Source organism: Mastomys coucha, unplaced genomic scaffold, assembly GCF_008632895.1.
Source record: "Mastomys coucha isolate ucsf_1 unplaced genomic scaffold, UCSF_Mcou_1 pScaffold14, whole genome shotgun sequence".
NCBI lineage: Eukaryota > Metazoa > Chordata > Mammalia > Rodentia > Muridae > Mastomys > Mastomys coucha.
In genome coordinates this window covers 18,422,420-18,449,826 of record NW_022196896.1, presented here as the reverse complement: position 1 = coordinate 18,449,826, position 27,407 = coordinate 18,422,420, and the positions used below count along the sequence as shown (strand labels likewise).

Genomic DNA, 27,407 nt, shown 5'->3' with positions numbered 1-27,407 from the left:
AAAAAAAAGCTATTAATGAGTTCAGTGGACTGTAAATTATAGTGGGTGTGGTATTGGGTCAAAGTTAGGAAAGGGAGAGAAAGAGCAAACTAGAAACTTGATTTAAACACATCTTTCTTAGTGGTTCAAATTAGATACAGAACTTTTCAGATTTAATGCTTGAATTGAAAGTAAACTAACTGCAAGGCAGCCTCCTGATAGAGCCTTTCCTTTTCAAATAGCAGGTTTTTCTATTAAAAACCCAACCACACTAAGCATGCCATTGGTATAAAGCAATGCAGTGAGCAGTGAGGACAAAGCTGGCCAAGGTAAACGAGATGGGAAACATCTGTCCACCTCTTCCCACACTCTTAGAAGCATAACCCAGCATCAATTGCCTGTGAGTGTCTGATGAAAGAACTTGGTCCACCAGCCACTTCATTCTTAGAGGGGATTAACTTCCTCTAGAATCTACACTCACACTTCCCCTTTGCCCATCAACAGCAAGTCAGGCCACTGATGAGGGCTAATTTCATCTTCCAGGGAGCTACATAGTAACTGCATCTTGAGTCTCAAAGGAGCACCAGGTTGACAGAATCAAATGTGGAGTAACAAGTGATCACCAGATGACTGGTGATGTCACTAGTTACTTTGTTACAACTGTTTATGTTTTCTAAAGTATCTGGAACAAAATCATTAGAAGGCAGAAAGTACTCAACACTCAAATTACTACAATGTCTCAGACCAATTTTATACTTGTAGGCATACCTCTCCCTACAGGCCAAATATCATTTTGTGGATATTTGTGAATATTTCATATACATTACTCACATAGATAAAAATTATTAGAACCTAGCTGGAACTTAAAGACAGCCAACATTCTGCTGCAAGCTCAAAACTATACACAAACCTGATTATGAATCATCAAACCAAGTTTGACATTTTTCTTGTCAAGCTGAACATCTCTGGGTACCCTGATGATCAGAACAGGAAGTACTTGTGATGGTTAAGTAAATAAGCAACTGCCCCTGTGGTTTCATGAACTGACTTTCCTATCTGGAATTCTTGTTTTCAGAGACTAAATTCTTTGACCATTCTTCAGTTTTGGTGTACCTCTTAACCTCTAAACTGCTAGGTATGTCAGTCAAGATATTCTACTTGTAGCATGGCTTGACTCTCACCATATTACCCCTTAGTATATCATTATGGGTCAGTCTTTGATTCTTAAGAATAAAATACACAGACACAATACCAACTCCTAGTATACTGTTGTCTCTATAAACATGGAGTTCAAATCATGAAACTCTCAAGAATCCACTGACAATAAGTCTATGTCACACCCAGGATCATAGGGTCAGAGGTGAGGTGAATACAACACCTGTCCTAACACCGGGAGTAACTGGGACCAGTAGAACCCACTCATGCAGGAACTGAACCAGTCCAGTGGCACAGGTTCCTTCTGTCTGGACCAGTCCCCTGAGCAGACCTTGGGTGCAAAATCTGCAGCGACTCCCATAATATCCAGAGGAAGCTCTACTCCCAGGTGCTTTAATGGGCCCAGGATCACAGGATCACAGAATCACAGGATCCCAGAGACAGCTTGACTCTGAGGAGTTCTGAAACAACCAGGATCACAGGAAGGATAGGCCTCAGTCAGTTTTAGGAAGGGCAGGTAGGGTTAGAGATAACCAGATGACAGGCTGCAAGCATAAGAAAAAAAGCAACAGAAACCAAGGTTACTTGGCATCATCAGAACCCAATTCTCCCACCACAGTAAGTCCTGAACACACCATCACACCGGAAAAACAAGATTCAGATCTAAAATCACTTCTCATGATGATGATACAGGACTTTAACAAGGGCATAAAGTACTCCCTCAAAGAAATACAGGAGACCACAGGAAAACAGCTAGAAGCCCTTAAATATTTTATAAATTTTAAAGAATATGACAAAAAAACAAACAAAAAAACAAAAACAACAAAAAACCGAAAGGTATTGCAGGTATTGAAGGGGGAGCTCTGGGAGGAGTTGGTGTACAAAAGAAAAAGAAGAATGTGATGTAATTCTATTTAATTAAAATATGTGTTTAAATGTTAACAAATTCAAATAAACTGAAATTAGGTATCTTTTCTCATCATAATGCAATAAAACTTAAATCAGTAAAAAAAAAAGTCTATGTCTAGTCAGATTTGTAAAGCTGCTGTGTCCTATGATCTTAATGCTCATCCCTGAATATTTCATCCTCCTATGGCAGAAAACTAAACAACTTTCAGTTAACTTGACAGACTTCAGGTAACTAGACATACAACAGATAAGTAGACACATTTCATGTAACTGGACAAACTTCAGAGACCTGGACAACTTTCTACATCTACTAAGTTATTAATCTAGATTACAGACTTTTTAATTATACCTTAAAGAGATATATATTTACATTAATACCTCAGGAACTATTTGTAGTCTTACATTATAAGGAAACTATGGAAATATATATTCAGATAGGATATTACTATTTATATAGCACATCAAATTATTAACTGTACTTGGTGCTATAAAATAACTGAAGGAAGAACTTCAGAAAAGATTTTTCAGGAAATCTCTTAACTCAAGAGACCCTATAAAAAATAAAAAGATAAATGAAATATATCTGGAATATAATGCCACAAAAGAAGCATGCTAATTCTAGTCAGAAAGAATGGGTACATAGCAAGTTAAAATCAGACCAAAACCAAAACCAGTAAGTCAACCAGTAATTACTATGATTCTATTCTGACTGTATGGTAATAATAATGCAACTTCTGGGCTTTCATAGATTTAGACTGCTTTCCATCCATGGTACTGATTGAACACAATTTTTCTTGGGATAATTCCAGTAGTGACTTCAGGTTTTCTTAGCTTAAGTACATCTCAAAATCCTGGAACTTAAACATTCTAGGTTCTCCATCATTCTCCATGACAACTTAGATTTCTCCCTTCACAACTTCATCAATGGCCTCCCAGGCATTCCTCACATGAAATTTGACCCTACAGTAAACTGATTGGCTTCAGAGACTTTCTGGAACTTTGGTGCAAGTCCAGATGACCACATAAGTCTTTCATTTTGTATGTCTGAAAATCAGCACTATGTGAATAATACTGCCAAGCTCTGCTGTCAACTTGACAAACCATGTGAACCTCTAGCACAGCTGGAGTAGGCTCTGTATGCCTTGGTGGCCAAACCAGGAAAAATCCTTCCCCAAGAGGTAGATTTTTGAAAAGAATTGCTTTAGAAGTCCCCTGAATTCAGGCTCTCTCCTTCAATTAATTTGTATTTTTACCAGTAAAAGATGAATCTTAGAACATTTTCCCTACTCTCAGGGCATTTTCCCTACTGTCAGGTGAACTGTGTGTGAGGCTTCATTCTCACTGCACATATCTCTTCAGTGATTAGCTCTGCTGTTTTCCATACTGACTTTGTTGGGAGTGTTACAAGCAATCATGCTCCTTTCCTCATCAAATTTTACATTTTCTGCCATCTTTTTCAATCCACAAGAAGCTTTCTCTTACTGCAAACCTAAGAGGAGTCAGTAGTAATCACGACACAGCCTGAATGCTATGTTATTTTGAAATCTTCCAGAAAACAAACTGTACCACTCCAATTCCAGCCACACTCAAGTTCTCAATACACAAGCAGGGAGAAGCCAGATATATTTAGCAGATGGCAATGTTAATGGCCTCTAGTACATTTCACAGCAGTCCTAAAACCTTGAGAGCACATTTCTTTTTTTTTGTCTTCCCTTCTATATCTACATTCATAATTGAATTTCAGATGAAGCCTTAGCTCATAGCTCCAGATTTTTCCATATTCATCCCATAGTTTCAAAGGTCTAGAAGCCATGTTGTTTTGTTTGATCAAGAACCCTGATTCCCAGCACCAATATTTTGCATCTTTTACTGAGCAACTTAAAGAAGATTTATTTTGGTCCATGGCTTTAGATGGAATTCATAAGACCAGAGCAAAGAAACATAGAAACTACTGGTCATATTGTACTATAGTCAGAAAGCATGGAGATGGACAGTAGTATTCAAGCAGTTCCCCTTCCCCACCACCACTTTTTTCTTTCATTCTGGACCCTTAGAGTATGGTGTAGCACCTCCTACATTCATAGTAGATTTTCCCTCCTTAGTTCATCCTCTCTGGAAATAGCCTCATGGAATCTCCCAGATAACTCTAGATCCATCAAGCTGATAGGAGCCTTACGCCACCAAAAATAATGTTCAATCTTCTATTCATAAAAGGAAAACTGAGAAAATTATAATTTGTCTTTAGAAAATTTGAATTATATAATGCAAGCATTCATAAGTCCCATCTAAAGCTATATAATAACTAGATGCTTCAAAATTTAAGTATTTCCATATAGAAAACTACAATAAGGACTGAAGATGTCATTTAATGGTAGATGCCGCACTAGAGTAGAAATTTTATCTCTAGCACCACAACAGCAAAAAAAGAAAGCAGAAAAAAGTAACAAGCGAATGCGGAAAATACCCAAGACAATAGCTTGGGTTAAGAATGCCTTAAATTTCTATATAGATTTTATATTTCTTCTAAAATATTTTAATTGGAGCATATATAATATAGACATATTATATATAACAAATGATTTTTGGAGGCTACCTAAAAGTAACTAAGAATATTATAATTAGTCCTCAAACAGATAAAAGCAAATTCAGATAATTTCAAAGGAAAATATGTTTGACAAGTCTATAGTCACTCACACATACACATTCTCATATGCCCACTTCTCTCTTTACAAAATCTTTACAGCATATCACACTGTGCTACTAATTATTATTATATGTGATGGTTACTTTTAATTCAGCTCACCAAACTCTAGAGTCATCTAGGATGGAATCTCAAATATTTCTCAGTTTGGCTTGTAAACCTTTTGTGGAGAGTTTCCTTGGTTACTTCAGTTGTGGTGGAAGAGCTCACGTGAGTGTACCCAGCATGATTCCATGGACTAGGCTCTGGGATTTACGGAGAGCGGCAGCTGAGCACTAGCAAGTGTGTTGGCAAGTGTAGCTATATCGTGAACCTTTCAATCTTTCTAACTCCTGAAACCTTGAAATCCCTTCATTGGTAGACTATAATCTGCAATTATGAGCTACATCAATCATTTTCTTTTAATTTGCTTTTATCAAGTTATTTTATCATAGCAATAGAAATGAGAAATAAATATATATGTATATATATATTTATATTTTTCATGTCTCATTAGGGTGCCCCAGATCTATACCTGTGAATAGTTTGCAAGCCACAATGCATTGTGGTAATTTGTGAATTAGACATGTGTTCACTTCAAGCATGTGCTTTCCTCTTATGAAAGTCCTCTTATGTATCACTCAGGTGCTTTGGATTGGACAAATATCTGAAAAGTAATTACCTTCAAGGAGCTCAAATTCCTATAATCCAGAGAGACCAAGCAAATAACAATTATTCTTTATCTAAGAAAATGCTCTCAGAAAACATGGAAGGTCTGCTGTGTTGTTGACACCCATAATCTCAGGACTTGGTGGTGGAGGCAGGACAATGAACTCAAGGCCATATCCAGATAAATAGAAAGTTTTCTAGGTGGGATCCTTTTTCTCAAAGTAAACCCAAACCAACCAACTGACTACGAAGTCTCAAGGGGCAGTTTAAAAGCAAAATTATAAAGAAAACCTTCATTTCAGATGAAGTCATAGAATTTAATGAATTCATAAATTTTATTTCTTTTCACAATAATTTTAGTGGGAAGAATGAGGAAAATTATTATTAAAGGCAATAAATAGTTGGTATACTGGAAAATGGCTGAGTACATATTGTAATTATTAAAAATATTTTTTCTGTAAAAGTAAGGGCTTTAAAACTAAGTTTGAGCCCAATTTGATGACTAAAGATAGTGTTCTGTAGTGAATATATATATACTATATATATCTTATATATATATAGTATATATCCTATACTATATATCCTATACTATATATAGTATATATATATAGTATAATATATATATCCTATATATACTCATGATTCATAGAACTCTTCTAGCTTTGTGAGTGTTATGAATGTAGTTTATAGTAACTCCAGCAGGCTTACCTACAGGATGATAATTAGTCCCAAATTATTCAAAATTTTATTCTCACTTGAGAGGTAGAGAGTGAATATAGATGTAATATTTTGCTATCTCTTTTATTTTTCTAAAATCAGAATCAACAAACAGAAAACATACTTAAAAACATACATATAGAACATAGTGGTTGGATGTGGGTATCTGTGGCAATTGATAAGAATACAGTGTCAAAATGCAATTATTGTTACTCTTCTCTTTTCCATTCTAATATGTTGCCTGCCAATCTGTCTGAATACCAATACAGACAATACTTTCTGTTTCATTTATGGAGCACAGCCTGAGGTATGAGGACATACAAACATAGGCATAACAACTAAAATTTAATTTAGTCATCTCATGTTAATTTCTGTGAATCCGGAAGAGAGAAACAACATAATTAAAGGGAAATAGAATAGGATTTATGGGAAAACAGAAGGAGCTAGTAAAATATAGCCTCAGAAAAAGACACATAAAAGATACTTAATTTCATTTTCTAATCCTTAAGAGCAGGAAAGTGTGGGATGGTGGGGGAGTACCCTCATGGAGGCAAAGGGGAGAGAGGAAAGGGAGGTTGTGGGATGGGGGCTTTTGAGAGTTAACCGGGAACTGGGATATAATTAGAGATGGAAACAAATGGAAAAATTAATAAAAAAAGTTTTAAAAGGGGGTATAGAAGAATATCTGAGCTGAAGAACTAATATGAATTTTAATACACATATAACACCAACCAAAATATATGTTCAATTAGGGTATTTCAATATTCAACATTTATTACCCATTTTATGTAGAATTTTCTATCTTGGCCTCAGGACTCTCAGATAAGTAGTAATTTATATAGTAATTTATATTGGTAATAAATGATTAGGTTTTTTTTTTGCTTGGTTTGCTTTCTATGGTATATTTTAAAGTGTTGAGTTGTGTGTACATAGCTCAAATAGGAGAAATGGGATACACTGCAGCTAGTCTGCCTTTTTTTTAATATAAATTCTAATGTTATAAGAATATCGACATTCTTAGATTAACTTGAGATCCTTACTAAGTGTAAAGATTAATTAAAATATACCTAAGAAGCTGTAACAGACACCACTAATCATTTAATATCCAAAAAATAAGCTAGCCTACTTTGATCACTGGAACCCTTTTCTAATCCATATAACTACTTAATTCATGAAATTACAACAGCTTTAGATAAGAGCTAAGGCCATGATTATTCTAAAAAAATAAAATTTCTGTTGTCTATTGCCTATTTACATGACAATGCCTAAAATGATTTGAAAAAGGATATAAAAAATTAGGAAATGTAGTTTGAAAACAACTTTCACAATTATTTTACTTGTGCTTTTATTTCACTATATTTTATGCAAAATGCATGTTTTCATTTTTACAACTCTCCTTAGATTCATGTTACCTTTATTATTCATTATTAATGACCAGATATTTTTTAAAATTCTACTTGTATGACAAACTGTCAAAAGCATTGTGACATTTTAAGGTTATGAAGCTAAGTTTTTATGAAAGCATTAGAAAACTGTTTCAAAGTACCCTTTCTAATCCTTTTACTCAGGCCCACAGGATTCCTGATGTAGCCAATGCTATTCTATTTCACATAGGCACTATTCACAAGTACCTGGAGATATTAGTTACAAGAAGAAAGGAAGGATGTGTCAAAAATATGTTATAATAATAATAATTCACCACTTATTTATAAATTAATATTATATAATTAAAAAGTACAAGTTATGCACAATTCATGTTCAGCAAGAATGGATTGTCAATGGCACATATTGATAATCAAGGAAATTTTTCATGTACTGGGTGTTATGAATCCAAGAAATATTGGGATCAACAATCAATCAGTTGATAAGTCAATGGACACACCAGGACACACAAGAACAAAGCCAAAACATAATTTCGAAATGTAAGGGATGGTACAAAAGCTCACCTGGGAAAGGGCAATTGAAGATATGTGAAATACCAGGGTAAGGAAAGGGTGTATGGAGATATGTGAGATACCAGGGTAAGGAAAGGGCGTATGGAGATATGTGAGATACCAGGGTAAGGAAAGGGCGTATGGAGATATGTGAGATACCAGGGTAAGGAAAGGGCGTATGGAGATATGTGAGATACCAGGGTAAGGAAAGGGCGTATGGAGATATGTGAGATACCAGGGTAAGGAAAGGGCGTATGGAGATATGTGAGATACCAGGGTAAGGAAAGGGCGTATGGAGATATGTGAGATACCAGGGTAAGGAAAGGGCATATGGAGATATGTGAGATACCAGGGTAAGTTTCTAGCTGTGTGTGGGAGGATCCAAGGGGATGCCAGCAGCATCATGCCAAGGAGATGCCAACAGCATCATGAGAAGTAAAAGGAACCACAACAACCAAAACATCTGTGATGTTCAGAACTGTTTAGAATAGCAAGGAAATTCAAATAGACCAGACAGTTGGAACAGTCAGTAACATATATGGCTGGTGTATAACATCTGTGTAAATAGTCAAGAACTTAAAAATCAAAGATTATTCCTTTGAAATTTACCTGAGGAGAAAGAGTCAGACTATGGGAAGTACTATGTTGAAGTGTAAAGAATCTTTTGATTGTTGATAAGGATACTGAGATGTATTAAGACCCTAACCTCCTAAGTGGTTTTCTTTCATCATACGTAAATAATGTTAGGTAAGCATCTTGCTTCTCCTGAGAAAGTGCCTGCTTCCTTCCTATAGTCCCATTGGGATGACTTTTCGAGTTCACATCAGTTACTCTATCATGCAGACAACTAAACGCTAACAATATTACAAGATATAAAAAAGCAGAGTTATGCTGGAGACTTTAGTGCTGTGTCAGAAGATATTGTGCACCATTCCCCACCATGAGACATTACTGGAAACTTGAAATTGGCTATGATGGTAGTTGTGCACCAAGAAAAATTTGCAAGTGTTATAAAAGATTTTTTTTTAGGTGGGTGAATGGTTTGTTAAAAATTATCTACTATTATGAACAATTATGTCTCTTCATATTTTTCCAAATAAATATTTTGCTCCTGTTTTTGGTGAATTAAACAGGTAAGCTGTCTGAAGAGAACTGGTCATGCTTAAGGCTGCAAGTTAGAAAACCTGAGCATAAACACATACCATTTACAAGACAGTTCAGGCAACGATCTCTTGAGTGAGAAAACTAGCCCCTCTTGTGGCTGAACACCAGTTTCACAGATAAAGAAGGTTAGGCAGGGAGGCTTGGGAGAAGGAAAATGACCACAGAACAGTGTGTAACTGAGTCAATGAGATTTGGCCTTTTCAGTAAAATAGAAAAGCATTAAGATGTTTGTTCTATTTGTTTTACTTGATCGGAGTAAACTGAGCAAATCTTATTTAGAAACAACCATAACATAACATAAAAGGAAATATGCTTAAGAGTATATTAAGCCTCCATATTTTAATAACCTTAATATATCATTGAAAAATACAGGTCTCACCTGGGTCTCAGATGGGACTCATTGATTGGTGAGAATATAAGCAAGCTTATAAATATTATCTTAAAATGATGCAGAATAAGAGCCTTAAAGTCAGGAGTAAGTATAGTTGTGCCAAAGACTGAACATTGCTGATGGCCTGAGAGGTGGGGTTTTCAGAGGCACTTGTCTAACTCTTTGTTTCACTGTTTTTCTCATAAAAGAAACAACTATTTAGAAACCTTCTTGCCGGGCAGTGGTGGAGCATACCTTTAATCCCAGCACTTGGGAGGCAGAGGCAGGTGGATGTCTGAGTTTGAGGCCAGCCTGGTCTACAGAGTGAGTTCCAGGACAGCCAGAAACTTTCTTGACATATTCCTTAAGCAATGGACCAGTGGCTACATACCTAAAACAAAGTGGTGAAATGATTGTGGGTCTAAAATAGCCATTCTGCTACTAAGCTGGGGGTTCCAGGCACAGAGCTGATAATTCAGCCACTTTAAAAAAACCCTTTCTGAAAACCAATCAAGAATCTGGAGGGAGTATTTTTTAACAAGCCCCTCCTATAATGCTGAGAATTAGAGAAAAAAAAAAAAGAGCCTCGGGTATACTAAGTACCTACTTTACTCTTGAACTATAATCCTATCCTGGAACCATTGAAAAATATAAGAGCAGGCTATTTAAAAGTCACTTCTCAGCTGGGCAGTGGAGGCACACGCCTTTAATCCCAGCACTTGGGAGGCAGAGGCAGGCAGATTTCTGAGTTCAAGACAGCCTGGTCTACAGAGAAACCCTGTCTCAAAAAAAAAAAAAAAAAAAAAAAAAAAAAAAAAAAAAAAAAAAAAAAAAAGAATGAAAGAAAGAAAGAAAGAAAAAAACATCACTTCTCACCATATTTACTTTGTATTCATGATTAGTCATTTCATACTATATCACCTTATGATAATATAAAATACAATTCAGTTAATCAAATATTTCCACTATATCTTTAACATTTTACATATATTGAAAATATCTTTCTCAGGAGTGTTATAAAATATCCAAGTAGTGACCTTCTTTTCCCCACCCAAAAATTATTATGTATAAAAATGAGATATTGATTTTTGTTTTTCCACTTTATAGATCTGAAAGAAATTATGGAGTAAGTTATGGTAAAGGTAGCAATGAGGATAAAGTTAACAATGTGAATTATTCTGGCAATTTTCCAAGTGATGCAAAATTAAGGGTGATCCAAAAACAATGTTTACATGAATTTTTTTATGTGATGTTTATATGAAAAAATGGAAATGGTTTCATCCTAATTATTTTTAAGTTCTAGTGACCAATAAATTAAGAAAGAGAACAATTCTGAATTACAACAGAACTGTCTAATATATCTGGTTTCTTAATCTCTCTAGCCCTTATTTTCTCCTATAAAATGTTCAGTCAGTTATTATACTTAAAGGGGATGAAATGGGTAAGACATTTAAATTGTATAGCAATTGGCAAATATGTAAGTTATTTGTCTGTGATAATTTGTTACAGCTATTTTGTCTTAAGCATAAAAACTATTAAGCATAAAAAATATATTGCCTTTGTTAACATTTGTTTATACATTCATTATAATGAGTTTATTTTCCTTGGTATATCTACTTCTTGAAGTTGCTAATATTAAACTGCATTCAAGAAAGAAATTAGTTATACTTCACATTTTGTTGATGCATACAGTATCATACCTTGAAATATTTCCATTCTTTTTCTTGTACAGTTTTTATATATTTACATTTTATATCTTCCTAGAAAAAAATAGAAGATTCATGTAAGTATGTAATAGTTTTTGATTAGTATCCACTGTGTATCCAACCAATAAATTTACAATTGAAGAAAACTTTGACAACATGTAACCATGAGCACCAAAAAAAACCTCAAGTAGTTTAACAGGCACAAAATGAAAACAAATGAGTAAGCTTCTTTTATTATTCCCTCACAAATAGTAGGATTAGAACTTAAAAGACACACACATGCTAGAAGTATAATTTATTAGTACTTACCACCAATAATTACTATGAATGAACATATTACAACTTTGTAAATGAGAATACACATATCCTAGACTGTTTCATATATTTGACAATTTCAGACATATACAGTGCTCATATTCAACTGCCATTGCCCTCTTTTAACCCATCCCACATCTCCTTATCCCTGTCTCCTTCACAACTAGTTCTCTTAGTTCTCCTCTCACTTCTGTCTCTCTCGTGTACATGTGCGCGCGTGCGCGCGTGCGTGCGTGCGTGCGTGCGTGCGTGTGTGTGTGTGTGTGTGTGTGTGTGTGTGTGTGTGTGTGTGTGTGTGTCTTTAACCTAATGACGCTAATTAGGGTTGTTTGTAGATACATTCCAAGAAAGGTCCTTACTGGAGCATGTGAAAATTATTCCTGCTACAACACATGTATGTCCTTAAATTTTTAGGTACTGTCTTCCCAGTTCATGTTATATGATCGGGACTGATGATTGATTACTACCAATGAAGCCAATAAAGTTAATAAAGAAAACCTTGACAATACAACCATATGTGTGGGGCAGTGGGCTGTGCAAACAACCTGGTCCCAGTCGAGCAAGCACAGGTCTGGAACCCTGGAGACCTAGTAGGTGATGATTTCTGCCTGCATGGGATAGAAGGTATTCCACTATCTCTCCTGGGCCCCTGGCTTCTGTCTCAGCTACAACAGCGGACAGCACCCCTGAAGAGAGGTGTGTGGCTATCTGTTGCATAGAAGCAGCTCCAAGTCTTCCCACAAGCAAATACGGTTTCCCCAAGCTCTCAGTCCAAACCAAGGAGATGTATCAAACCCTAAATCACCCCCAAAATTGTATATAAATCCTATCCAGGGAATTAAAGGTATGCGAGAACTACTCCATTGTAGGAGCCTTTTGTTCTAAGAGCTGTAACATTTGGGAAGCCCCCCGAAGCTTTGCTGCACTCCTCACTGGCTAGTCGGGCTTCCAACTCAGTGCATGGCAGTGCGGAGTAACTGAGTAACCTGGAAGGCACAGCAGAGATGGAGGTGAAGCCAACTGTAGCAGCAGAAGCAGCAGAAGCGACTTTCCCTCCCTGCCAATGTTTGCTTCCCTTCGCCAGAACGTTCACACCAGGCCTGGCCAGAGATCTCCGTGGCAAGCCTCTGGTACACATTTCCACATATATGTGGCCATAAAAAGTACGAAGCCCTTTACCAGGCACAAAAGGGAAGGAAAAATTGGATGATGGTGTTGACATTGGATAACCTCTTGGTGAGGTCTTCCTTGTGGAATACTTTTTCTTCTGCTCTCAGCATTCATCGGCAGACTGTATCTCTTCGTCTAGCGGGGACACCTCATGTTCTGTGCCCCTTCCATGGTACCATATCTATTGGTTTCATTCTGGTAAAAGTCTTGTTCAGGCAGAAATATTGATGACACTGTATGGGTCAATACCTTCCTTAACATTTCTAGAATTTGCAAGCTCACAGGAAAAATCCTGTTCTTCTGGTTTTTACAGCCCTTCTGATCTCTTTTCTGCTATAACCCCTGCGTTTAAGGTATGGTCTCTGATAGCTACAAGAATTTTGTTTTAAGAGCAACCAATAGTTCTACACAGATATTATGTTTATGAACTACAATAAGAACCAGCATGGTGCAATATTTTCCTGACCACAACAGGGACATACATATCTGTTAGTAACCAACAACTCATTATTTGGAATTAGGCCCTACTCAAAAAAAAAAATGGAGAAAGCATGTCTGGTACTGAAAATTTATGTAATCACCTGGGTCTAGTGAGGGAACAGATTTCAGAGGAGAATCTACGACCACTACTTTACTGAAAGAAATTATTAGTTACATTCTAAATATTTATTCTTATACTCACAGGTAAGTATAGACCTTGACCATCATCAAAGAAACATCTTGCAACAGACAAAGGCCATTACAGAAAAAAAAAATGACCAAAATACAAGAAAAAGTGACAGTGGGGTGCCTAGTCACAAACACTAAATCTACCCAGCAGTCCCTTCAAACATTTTCAACATTAATAAGGTGAAAACTTAATGAATTATAAGGCAAGTAGGAATAATACCTTCTATTAATTTAAATATATATTTAACTAACACAATTTGTATATTGTATATAACACTAACACTACTCTATCTCTTCTGTTAATTTTTCTCTTCGATCATAATGCCCTTGAAACTAGATCAATGAACATAAAAAGGATATATGGCTTTCTATGTATGATGATTTGATGTTTGCACAATTTTGTATAATATTTAAAATCGCTGTTTTGTTCATGATTTACAGATTTTTAAATTATAAAATAAGTGCCAGAATTTTGTTTTATAATGATTTTATTTTGGTTATATTTTAACAAGACTTTATTAGACATATGAGCATATAAATAGATTTCTTAAACAGGAAAAGCTTGTTCCATTCAACTATTCATATCACAGTCTGTGGCACAGCTTTGGGTCATTGAAAAATCAACATAATTCAAATATAAGGAATTTGATTTCATATATCATCATGTATAAAAAGAACACAGAATTTATAAATATACCATAGCTAATGTATCCTCTGAAACATAAGACTAGTAGGTAGTATATTTTCATTTGTCCAATATAATTATCTAATTATTTGTAAATGTTAATAACATTAAATACATGAACACATAATTCAGAGATTCATTTTAATAAGTACTAATGAACACAATCACCATTAAATACAATATAAAAATTAATTAATAGATATAGAAGTAGCTATTTTATTCACTACATATTTTACTTTGATGGTCAGAAAATAAAGAAATCACAAAGATTTCTGGGTAAAAAAATGCTGTGCAGAAATATTTAAATACTTAGTCTTTATTTGGATATGAGATGGTTTGGCAACCTCTTCTGAAATGATGCCTGTAATAATTCTCAGCATGAGGCAAACTTTGAATTAATTATGGTGGATATGGCTTTCCTGACATTATTTCTCATACATGGATTGTGTTCTGCCTTACTTCACATTGTAGAATAACTAATGACCCCACTCACTTTTTAGCAGTCCAGTGAAATCACAAAACAGATGATCAATATGAGCAGATGTCCAAGGTGACACGCTAAACATATGCAGCAGGGGAAATCCTAGATGCTCTGGCTTGTGTGAGAAGGCTGGCTGCTCCCAGGGTCTGCACTCAGAAGTGTCTGCTTAGGGTAGGATTTCATTCATGTACTAGACAATGATATGTAGTAACCCACTCTGTAACCCTTCACCATGCCAAACCCGTTTTCCTCAAAGAAAATGAGGGTAATGATAACCACAAATTTTAAATCCCTAATCTCTTATTTTTAGTAGTATTTCTACAGAAATTAACAAATATGGGTCAGGAGTTTAGCTTAGTGAAAACCTTTATTTAGCATTCAAAAGTCTCTGGTTAAATTCTGAGCATTGTAACAGCAACTATAAAAACAACAGCATCAACAACAGTCATACAATATAAGAATAACAAAGTAACTAAATGATTATATTGTAAAAAATTATCTTCATCATCAAAATAAATTATTTCAAGGGAGTATGTGAATTTATATGTTTGGGCATGTATATTCATAATAAATAAAGAAAAAGAGACTGTGTATTTGAGAGGCAGTGAGTGAACACAGGACAAGTTATTGGGATGAGAGGGAAAGAAAAACATTTTAAAAAGTATACTCATATATGAAATTTTCTAAAATAAACAAGCAAATAAAATATAAGCCTACATAAATTGCATTTATGTTCATATTGTTCTAAATCCTAAAACTAAAATAATAGAGAAGGACAAATACTCATAATAAAACCAGCTAAACAGAAGTATTCATTTGGCTCAAAATTACAGAACAGCTCATCACTGCAGGACAATTTTCTTTAAAAATAATTTGGTTTTCATAAAGCATATTCTGATTACTGTTTCCTTTCTTTAGACAGGAGACAGCAAGGAAACAAGGCCATCCAGAGACAACAAGACTAACAAAGATATGAACCACAGGACTGGGACTGTGAGGACAGGGCCTGCACAGGTCTAAGCCAGATGGAGGTTCAGTGCTGAGAGCGGAAACAGACTGTGTCACACACACACACACACACACACACACACACACACACACACACACAACTATCCCTAACCTAAAAGCTATCTCCAACTGAAAATCACTCACAAAGGAAGAAATAACTTTTTCCTTTGAAGTCTCACTAGGTACTCAAACCATCCTCCAGGTAATTTAAGGTGGCAGGAAGTTGAAATAGCTAGGCACTTTACATCAGTACCAGGAGGCACAGAGCAGTGAATTGGTACATGCATAGCACTGTTCCTCTAGCTTCCTGTTTTTCATTCAGTCCACGGCCTGGTCTGGTGAAATGATGCTGCCAACATATAGCATGATCTTTCTATCCCCAACTAAGCCAATTTATAAAATCCCTCAGTGGCAAAAAGCCTAATCAAAACAATTCATTGCAACTCCCTTTCCCTTCTAGATGGTGAACACTAACCACAATCATGCTTACTTGACCTGCATTCATACTTTTTTTCTGTATAGTAAAGATAGGGATAAAAGTTTATTATTTTTTGCAGAAATATTTAGTTATCAAGAATGCTATTTTCTCATTGAAAATATGCAGCATTGACTGCATTACATAAACTTTAGTGAGTTTTACATATGTACATTTTTAGATTTAGTCTACTATGAAGGCAAGTTTACTGCTGCCTATGTATAAGCCAGCATGCAATTTTGGTGCTCATTTGGCTTTATAATAAACCTTGAAATTACAGACAAAAATCTATGGTTCCTTTCTCAGGCTTTCTTTTATTTTATAAAGCATACTCATTTCCACTTGAATTTTAGAGCAATCTACTTCCTCATTTTTATAGTTATTTCTAGTATAGGATCGGCTGTGTTTTCTAAGTAAAGACTATCACAAATATTATAGATCCTTAATCACTACAAAAGTGGAGAAGAGCCCAGGAGACCACTAAAATCATTGTTTGATAACACAGTGATACAAAAACAGACTTTACCATTCAAAACACAAGGAAAGTTTATTTTCCAAACACTACACCCTTTGAAACTTGAAAGGATTTGTTTTTCTTATTGGAGATTCATATCAATCTGTTCTGCTAGGAGTATATTGAGGTCAAATATAATTGCTTTTCATTTCCTTTGCATTTGCAATTAAACACTGAACATATTTTATATACACATATTCACATATAAAATAAGTAAAATTAATGTATTTTAAGAAAGTTTAACTCTCAAACGTCTCTGTTTTTATAAATCCTTTTGCTTTGCTTTTCTTGTTCCTACTGGGATGTTGCCTTTCACACTTTCTAATCCCCCCATCTCTCTTTTATAACAGAGCTGTTGTAGTTGAGCTACCTTAGTAAGTTATAAGACTGAAACCAGACTTTATTGCAATGTATTCAACAAAGTGGAAATAAAGCAAAATGGAAAATATGAGGCTATTAGAAAAGTGAAAACTGATTTAGAGGTCTTCAAGATTCACATGTACAGCAGAAGGCCACGCAGCCTTTAGAGCCTTTGTGAGTAATGTGATCTCCTACTAATAACTTTTAAAATCCATCTCCTTCCATTTAGTCCTTGTTAATGTAACTCTCACTACTTTAGCATTATTTCTAGCCCTTAAATTGTTTACCATGTCCTACTTACTGGAATGTGAGACTTTGGCTATAACTTTGTTTATCTTCAGAATACTCTCCTCTAAATTTCCTGTTCAGTTCCTTCAAGTCTTTGCTCCAATGTCATGATTCTTTGTCTATTTCTTATAGTGATACTTCGCAATCAAGCATTCTTTCCCTATGTTTGTTGTATTTATCCATACAATGATAATTATGATGGAAAACACTTATTTATGTTTTGTTCCTATGAAACTTTGCTTAACTATAGGCATGGGATTTGTTTTATATGCTGCTGTATACAAAGAATTGGTTGAAACATAGTAGGAAAGTAATAAACTGTAAATGAGCATGTATAGAATTGACACACAAAAAGTGTTTCTAAAATTTGGAGTTATTTAATATAAAAAGTAAAGCAATGATATAAGTTCCATCTGCACCAAACCCACATTTAAAAATATATTTTATGAGAAAAAGAAAAAGAAGATGTGATGACAAACTAGAAAAAAGAAACAAAAGAGAAAAGGAAAGGAAGAAAGAGACAGACACAAAAGTGAGAAAAAAAGAAAGGAAGAAAGAGAAAGACAGACAGATAGAAAGAAACCAAAAACAAGAAAACCAAGAAACAAACAAAGAACAAAAAACAAACAAAGAACAGAGAAGCAAGAGAAGATTGGAGTGAGACCATTTCTCTGCCAAATTGGGGAATGAATGCGAATCAAATAGAATGAGATATGCACTTGAACAAACTAGAACTCAAGTTTGTATCTTGAAACAAAACATTGGAAAATGAAAACATTAAAAATTAGACTATTTTTCAAAAATCTATGTAAGAAAAAAGGTTTGTTTTGAATAAGTAAAGAAATAGGAAAAAATTTTAAACCTAAAACTAAATATTAGCTATTAGAAACAGTAATTTACAATAGAAAAAAATTATTGAATGACTATAGAAACAGATTGAAGACATTGTTATAATACTGATCAGTTTACTGACCTCAACATGTGTATTTTCAATATAAATGATTTTATTTTTATATTATGTGGAAAGTACTAACAGACTAGAAATATTTTAGTTTTATTTTACAATCTTTAGAATAGTTTGCCCTTGAAACATTTAAATCACAATTTTGAAAATAAATTACTGCATTCTTAGGTAAGAGTATGAAAAATATTGTATAAACAAAGGGTGTTTAATAAACTCAAAGCTATTTTGAAAACTCATTAAAATAAAACAAAATGCTATTTAAGTGTTCATAGATCTATCTTTTCATATATATTTTCTTTCCTTAGCAACAAAAGTGCATTCTATTTTATGGGTTTCAATATCAAAAGTAAATGGAATAAAATTCAAATGCTCAACTTCTCACTCCCTTTAGGTTCCCTCCTTACTTCCAGGTATCCACTGTCAGACACAGGCAAGTCCAATGTGCAATTTGTAAGTTTGATAACAAAAACAGAAGTTTGAACAGTTATACTGTCAAATTTCTCAGAAAGGCAACAAAAAGATTTGGGGAAAATACTATGATTTTAATGTTTGAAGACAGGAAATTAAATAAATAAAAGCTAAAGCTAATTCTTTTTTTTTTTTTTTTTTGGTTTTTCAAGACAGGGTGTCTCTGTGTTTCCCTGGCTGTCCTGGAACTCAGTCTGTAGACCAGGCAGGCCTCAAACTCAGAAATCCTCCTGCCTCTGCCTTCCAAGTGCTGGGATTAAAGGTGTTTACCACCACTGCCCGGCTAGAAACTAATTCTTATAATAAGGCATATCATCAGATTATGGCAATTTTTACAATTATACTTTGCACAATATATAAATACACTATTTAAAGTTAGATATTTGGCTTAAAGAATTTATTTTTTCTTAATAATTAACAACAAAGCCTCAACCAAATCTTACTGTGAAAATGCATTCTAAAATTTGAGACAAGTTTGACTACTATTTATATCATGCTAATACCTGAAATTAAATGTGCATGACAATGAGGAAGGTACTGCTCCTGCATCTGATGTGATGGGCAATCATAAAGACTTGAAGAAGACTTTGAAATTACATGCAAATGCTGAATCACCATAGCAGATGAGTTCCATAAAAGGGCAATGCTCCGAGCATTGGAAAAGCTTCAAAGAAGAAGCTCAAATGATTGAAATTCATTGGGACATAAGAGAATGAAAAATCCAGGCAGAGGTACAGATTTATGAAATAAGATGATGGCTTTGGAGAATTTGGGGAAATTGATCATTAATACAGTGTAAGTTGAAGTTGATGGAAATAGATTGAGAAGGTCATAGGGACTGTAGCATGAAAGAATCACTAATCAGATAAGTTACTTCAACTTTAGTTCTTTAACACACAGGGATAAATATATAGAGCTTATAATTGATAATTAACTATGAAGTTGTATTATTAAAACCTCTATCAGACATTCAAAGTCATCTAAAATAGCCCATTTTCCACACACACTCATAGACAAATTATTAGGAAGATTAGGCATGATGATCATGAAACTGATGCTAAGACCAAATCACTGAATGATCACTGATCACTGATCAGTAAATAATAATCACTACTGTGACATTTATTTATGTAGATACCATTAATGGCTACATGTCTCTATGCATGCCCATATCCATACTCATATCTGTATATATTTCTGTTTATATTTGTATCTGTATACCCATCACAGGTCCTTCTAGTTGAAGGCCTCTGTCACCTAAAACAGGTGTCACAAATCTGTTTTTTTTAATGGACTCTTTCTGTTTTGTTTGTTTTTCTATTATGTAATGTACATAAGACTAATGAACTAGCATATGACATTTTGTTCTCAGAAAGTTTGTGATCCAGCTATGACAGTGGCAGACAAGCAAGACATGCCAACAAAAGTGTATATCAGAACATGCAGAAGGAAATGCAGACAGTGATCTTTGACTTCGAGTGTCAGAAAACTCATGCTGCTGCAAATGACACTGAAGCTGACTATGAAAAATTAGTATATGCAACAACTTCAAAAGTAAAAGCTATTCAAGGCAGGGAGGGCATGTGGCATGAGCAAATGCACAAAGACCCAAAGGAAAAGACACAGAATAAATAAGTATTTTCAGGTCATATTAGAATATGTGGATTTTATTCTATAACCAAAACTCAGATGCTGAAAAATTGAGATATATATTAGGTGTCCTAATCAGATCTTATAGATCATCTCAATAGTACACCAGAAAAGAACTCACAGTGATAGTATAAAAGCTTGGCTTTGGATTAGCAGTTTTAGCTTCTAGGTCTTATTTTTTATCCTTAGGAAGGAAATATGATCCTGTTTTGGGATCCATTGTTTTGAACTTTATATAAAGTAATAAATATAAAACATTATTGTTACCTGCATTTGATGATGAATCAAGGAAATTGTCATACTTCTTGAAGAATCAAATTTTAATGTCTTATCATTCATCAAGTATCATGTAATTTTATCCTAAAATCTATTGTTAAATGCACTAAAGAAATTAAATTTTCTTTTTATTTTAATTACTGCATTCCAAGAACTTTGTTTTTGTATTTATTTATTTATTTATTTATTTATTCATTTATTTTGTTTTTCAAGACAGGTTTTCTCTGTGTAGCCCTGGCTGTCCTGGATCTCATTCTATAGGCCAGGCTGGCCTTGAACTCAGAAATCTGCCTGCTTTTACCTCCCAAGTGCTGGGATTAAAGGTGTACACCACCACTGCCCAGCTGCATTCTAAGAACTTAATACAAACATTACTCTTGAACTCCATAAAAGCCCAGTAAAGACTAAAATTTAAATATTTAGACCCAGTAAGATGTTACTGTACATATTTAACATAGTGTTTACAAAATATAATCTTTCTTCAACTGTAATAACCAAAACATATCTTTCATCATGTTTCTTAATTTACTATAATTAAAATTATATTATACATGGTTTTAATGTTATAGGCTATTTTATAATTTAAAGTATTTTGCTATTAGATGAGAATTCAGTGAATTATGAAATTCATGTTTACTTTTATTGATGACTAGAATTATAATAAATTTTACATGACAACATAATTTTGGTATTTTGGTGCTCTGAAACTGTTTTAATTTTCAGCTTAGTATCCTTTCTGCTCACAAATAATGTGTGATCAGAAAAAATTGTAGAAACATTTGTCTGTTTATATATTAATCACCATGTCAAATCAAAAGTGTAAACTATCCCTTTAATGAATGCTATGTATATTAGTGTCTATCTCTACATCTATAAAATACAATAGTCAATTCTTTTAAAAATTTAAGGTCTATTACAGAGGATTTGAGTGTACAAAATCTGAACAATTTCCGAGCCATAGATTCCACTTCAGAATGAAATAGAGGAAAGCTTCCCAGGATTTTTAAGCTGTTCCTGGGGTGACTTGAGGTTTATGCTCTTCTACTGTTATAATGCAGTCCTTGACAAAGCTGTCTCATCTCCACTGCTAGATACAATCTCTGTCTAAAGCCTGGATTCTAAGGGAAGAGCCAGGGATCTCTTTAGCCTGGACTCCCTGGGGATGCTGAACGATTTTAACATGGCATAAGTTTGTCCTAGTTACATTGCTGTTTATGCTTTAAAAAATGATTATACTAGAATTTTGCATTAGAAAGTAGAAAGTTGAGTAACAAGCCAGTAGTTTTGGCTATAAATGTAAGCAGGCTGTTAAAGTTTTTGAAATCTAAAACCTTCACATGGCCTCTGAGGATACTGACTAGGCTCCTCTGAGATTGTCCAGATGTGACAAATGCATGAATCCCACTGAGCTGATCTTTATCCTGGAGGAAATCCAGAATGCTCTGGCCAAAATAAGGTGAACAAATGCATTTAGTCATACATTACATACTATTTGAAGTCCAGGAGCAGTAATGAATCTTTTGCCTTGTTTATTTATATTTTATATTTATGTGACAGCACCCATTATGAAATGCCACAGGGCAGATGTATCATGAAAAATAAACAAAATTTTAAGAGTCAAAAGTCATTTTTAATTAACATATCAATTAGGAAAAGCTTCTCCAAACAGATGTCCTTTGCTTTGTGCCGAGTCTTTCAATGAGATGTCATTTCAAGAGCAAAATTAAAATAAAGCGGTTTGGATAGACTAAGGGTTTTGAATGGTTTGCAAGAAGCCTCTGGTGGTGACTCCCTCCCTCCCTCCTTCTCCCCCTCTCTCTATCTCTCTCTTTCTCTCTCTCTGCCTATAAAGTATCAAAAGTTTGTCTCCTGAGAGGCTGTGCCACAGCCTGACAAATACAGAAGTAGATACTCACAGCCAACCATTAGACTGAGCACAGGGTCCATGATGGAGGAGTTGGAGAAGGGACTAAAGGAGCTGAGGGGGTTTGCAGCACCAAGGGGGAGCAACAGTGTCAACCAACCAGACCTCCCGGAGCTCCTAGTGACTAGAACACCAACCAAAGGGTACACATGGAGGGACCCATAGCTCCGGGGACGTGTGTGGCAGAGGAGGGCCTTGTTGAACATCATTGGGAGGAACAGCCCTTAGGGTTGAGGAGGTTCAATGGCCCAGTGTAGGGGAATGCCAGGACAGGAAGACTGGAGTGGGTGGATGGGTAGAGGAGCACCCTCATAGAGGCAGGGGGACAGAAGATGGGACAGGCGTTTTCCAGAGGGGAGACCTTGAAAGGGGATAACATTTGAAATGTGAATAAAGAAAATATCCAATAAAAGAAAAAGAATAAAAAAGTTCATGTCATAGAGCTACCTCTGAATTTCCTTATTGTACATAAATTAACCTTACTATATACATTCCAAAAAATGCTATGCCCTTCAAGTACATTTACTTTATGTATGCATCTCTACAATACATACCTTTAGGAACATCCACTGTTTATGATCATGTTTTGGGTAGGATTGCATTCTAGCCCTGGTTCATTGGCTTAAGGAAATCAAAGACTGGTTAGGCTGATGCCCTAAAGACGCAATGGATAGGTTCTCCAGTTCTCTGATGTAGTTAATGAAAGAGACTCTGGATATCTTACTATACATCTGTGATAGTAAATGAAGGTAAAAGGCATGGTTACAAGATCATCTCAACCTATATTTAAGGCTACGTGAATGAAAAGTCCAAACTTTCTTTTCTGAGATACGATACTTCAAAAGTCAAACACTCTAAAGAGAGAATAGTGTTGCATTTGAAAGGAATGTGCTACTGAACAAATTTGCATTGCATCAGAGAAGACAAATATTTTTTTAAAAAATTTTAAATATAGGGTTCTTAAAGCATAATGGTGAAAGTCCAGAATGTTCCAAACTGGGAGAAAACTGATTGGTATGAGAGGTGATATGATTTTTTTTTATGATGAAGCCTGTCTCTAATTCGGCAACTAGAAAAAAGACTGCAACATTCATAATCTGTTCTTTTGCTTGGTAAGTTGGTTTTGAGACAGGATCTCTCTCTATAGTTCTGGCTGTCCTGTTACTACATAAGCCAGGATGCCTTCAGATTCACAGAAATCCTCCTATTTCTGCCACTTGAGTGCTGGGATTAAAGACATGTGCCACCATGACTGACCAACATTAACAATCTTGTCTTTCAACACATGAAAAATTTCATGTGTTCTTAAATGCAAACCTCTAAGATGTTCTTATGGGGTTGGAGATGTGGCTCAGCAGTTAATAGTACTTGCTTTTGTTTTCATTACCCATGTGGCAATTCTCAATTGTCCATATGCAGCTCCAGGAAAGTCAATGCTCTCTTTTGCCTCCTTCAAACAACAAGCATGTATTGTATACACAGATGCAGGTAAAATTCACATGCATATAATATAAATGAGAATTAATCTAGGTCTTATAATAAGCATAAGTCTATAAACTAGAGGAGGGCAATCTGAAAATAGGTAAGTTTAGATCAAGAAGACAACTTCCTATAAAATTTCTACCAAATAGGGAAAAAAATAAATCTTCCATTAAAAATAATTTAGAAGATCTACAATATTTTAGAAGAAGTACATAGCATTCATATGAGAATATCTGTATTAATTTCTATGACTACTAAACAAGTTCACACACATTTACTGGTGTGTTGGGTTTTGTTTATATTTCTTAAGATTAAAAGTTCAAGATCAGCTTCTCTTTGTGGTACTAATTGGCCTGCATGGTCTTCATTGTATAAGGTAGACTCACAGATTTTTTTGATTTGCATTTACTTGATAAGTAAGGGCTTTGATCATTTTCCTCTGTTGAAAATCCTCTGTTTGGCTATGTACCCCATTTTTAAATTGAGTCTTTTTGCTATCAAGTACAGACACACACACTCTCACACACACACACACACACACACACACTCACATGGATAGTAGCCCTCTGTTGAAAGTAGGATTGGTGAAGATCCCACCCCAGCAGCTGGATATTTCTACTCATTCTCCTTGCTCTCTGGTCCTGTCTCTCTCCCTATACCTCATCCTTTCCCCTTTTTCCCTTTCCCCACTTCTCCCACCCAGATCCCTACTTCCTCTGTCTACCCTGACTCATTTTCCTCTTCTATGTAGAATTAAGCATCCTCACTTGGGCCTTATTTCTTGTTTAACTTCTTTATGATTGTAGGGTATATAGTGGATATTCTGTACTTTATACCTAATATGTATTTATTAGTGAGAACATATAATGCATGTCCTTTTGGGTCTGGATTACCTCACTCAGGATATTTTCTACTTCAGTCCATTTGCCTTTTTAATCCATGATGTACTTGTTTTTAATAGCTGAAGATTGTGTAAATGAATCACTCTTTTTGCATCCATTCTTAGGTTGAGAAACATTTACATCATTTCCAGCTTCTGGCTATTACAAATAAGGCTGCTATGAACATAGTGGAGCATGTGTCTTTGTGGGACACTGGCGCATCTTTTGAGTATATGCCCGGTAACAATAAAGCTGGATCTTCAGGTAGAACTATTCCAAGTTTTCTGAGATTTCCCAGTTTTATCTATTATAGTTTTGAGTAAGACCATTTATTTTTTTAATTTTTTTAATTTCTTCAGTTTCTGTTCTTGACTTTCTAAATTTAGATAATGTCTCTGAGCTTTTAGTTAGTTTGGCTAAGGATTTCTCTATCTTGTTGATTTTCTCAAAGAACCAGCTTTTGGTTTGTTGATTCTTTGTATTTCCTTTGTTTCTACTTGGTTTATTTCAGCCCTGACTTTGACTATTTCCTGTCATCTACTCTGCTTAACACAATGATTTCTCAATCACAGTAGGAGAGTTATTAATTAAGACCTTCACATCATACCACAAACAATAGTCTATAGCTAATTTCAGATCAATTGACTGGTAAAAATATAAAGCAATTCAGATTACACCTTGGAATGCTTACTTGGAGGGAAAAGGCAAGTTCATAGAATGGTATTCCTCATGCTAACTCAGAAAGATATTTGCTTATATATGAACATCTAGTTATATCATATTGATAAATAAGTAAAAAAATTTCTTGTCTGTAAAAATGCACATCTCAGCACAAATAAAGTGTATCTAACTTATAAATGTATGCTACTTAGGCATGTGATTTGTTCACTACATTTTGACTGTGTTAGAATTAAGTCAACAAAATGATACTAGCTTTTGCAAAGTACCAGAATAGATGCCTAAAGGAATGGAGAACTTAGCCAGGCAGTGGTGGCACATGCCTTTAATCCCAGCACTTAGGAGGCAGAGGCAGGTGGATTTCTGAGTTTGAGTCCAGCCTGGTGTACAGAATGAGTTCCAGGACAGCCAGAGCTATACAGAGAAACCCTGTCTCAAAAAACAAAAACCAAAAAAAAAAAAAAAAAAAAAAGGAATAAAGAACTTAATAAGCAACTTGATAAGTGTCATAAAAGGGCATAGTGACAAAGACAGAGTTTAAAAATGTATGCATGATTATTAACACATTGCCATACTAAAGGGTTCTGTTTTATTTGTCTGTGTTAAGCACAGATGTGGATGTCTTGATATGCAGAATCCAGGCTTGTCTTGAAGATGGACTTGGCACATTTTTCTACTCAGCATTCAAAAATAATCTATCTGCATCACAATAATTAATGACCAATAAAAATTTTGAGGGAAAGGGACTTGCTTCAAACCTGACCCTGAAAATACATGAAATACTTTAATCAGAGACTCTTACTTCTAAATCCCTCTCTGTAAAAATTTCCAACCTAAAATTTTCTTCTTGATTTACATTATTGTCTTTAACTATCTTTCAAATGTCTGCTCCTCCTAATAGATCGGACACTCCATTTTGCCTGCAAAGAGGTGAAGCATAATACAGATTGCTTTCCCAGATAGATACTCAGCCATTTCAAGTCCTACTCATCCTCATCTATCTGGAAAAAAGTTATACATTTTCTATAGTAAAAAAAAAATGTACCTTTTCTTGCATTAATATAATACTTATAGATATAAGAATATATTCTGATATGACATATTATTATGCATTGCTGTATAGATCTATTGCTATGGTTATTTTTTAAGTGTTACCTGTGGTGCTCAGGGTGCTATTGACTCAAAATTGAAGCTTTATTTTAAATAAGGAGACTTTTTGACACATCTCCTGTGAAGTATTGTTTCCTATACTGGGCTAGAAATGTGCATTTGCTATTGGTATGTACAGTAATCACCAATGATTGCAAATTCTTATCTCACAATTGTACTCCTTTAAGGCGATATGCCAGCTAGAATTATGGCTTATTATTGAGAAAATATGATGATGCAATATTTTCATCTTATCACATCATTTTGACTTAACACAAAATCAACTGAATGTTTTACCTTAGTCTTCAAACCCAAGAGAAATTCACAAAATATAATACATATCTCACCTCCTTAAAGGGAGGAGAGAAACTTATATTCTCATCAAAGTTTCATCTTGAAAGAGGTTAGCATGTGTCTAACTCCAAGGATAGGGAAACATTGAAAGGTAGTGTCATATGAATTTCACTAAAACTTTGGAGAGAGAAGGATGTTGTCACTTAGCATCATAGTATAAACAAGTCAACATTTTAAAAAAATCACTTTAGGCATTGCTAGTCCTCACAGATCTTGTAGAGCTAAGCCATCAAAATAATTTCCCTTACACTGGGGCACAGAACCGTCACAAGGCCGAGGCCCTCTCCTCCTATTGCTGATCGAACCTGCAATCCTCTACTATACACATGCTGC

The 27,407-nt window shown here is 34.9% G+C and overlaps 1 protein-coding gene across 1 annotated transcript in view; it reads right to left on the bottom strand.

Moving 5' to 3' along the window:
• The window catches only part of Cnbd1 (cyclic nucleotide binding domain containing 1), a 367,377-nt gene that overhangs the window by 8,482 nt on the left and 331,488 nt on the right, over nucleotides 1-27,407 (bottom strand). Inside the window, exon 12 of the mRNA XM_031366537.1 lies at nucleotides 11,278-11,337. Coding sequence (XP_031222397.1) covers nucleotides 11,278-11,337 — 60 coding nt within the window. The remainder of the gene's footprint in view (nucleotides 1-11,277; nucleotides 11,338-27,407) is intronic.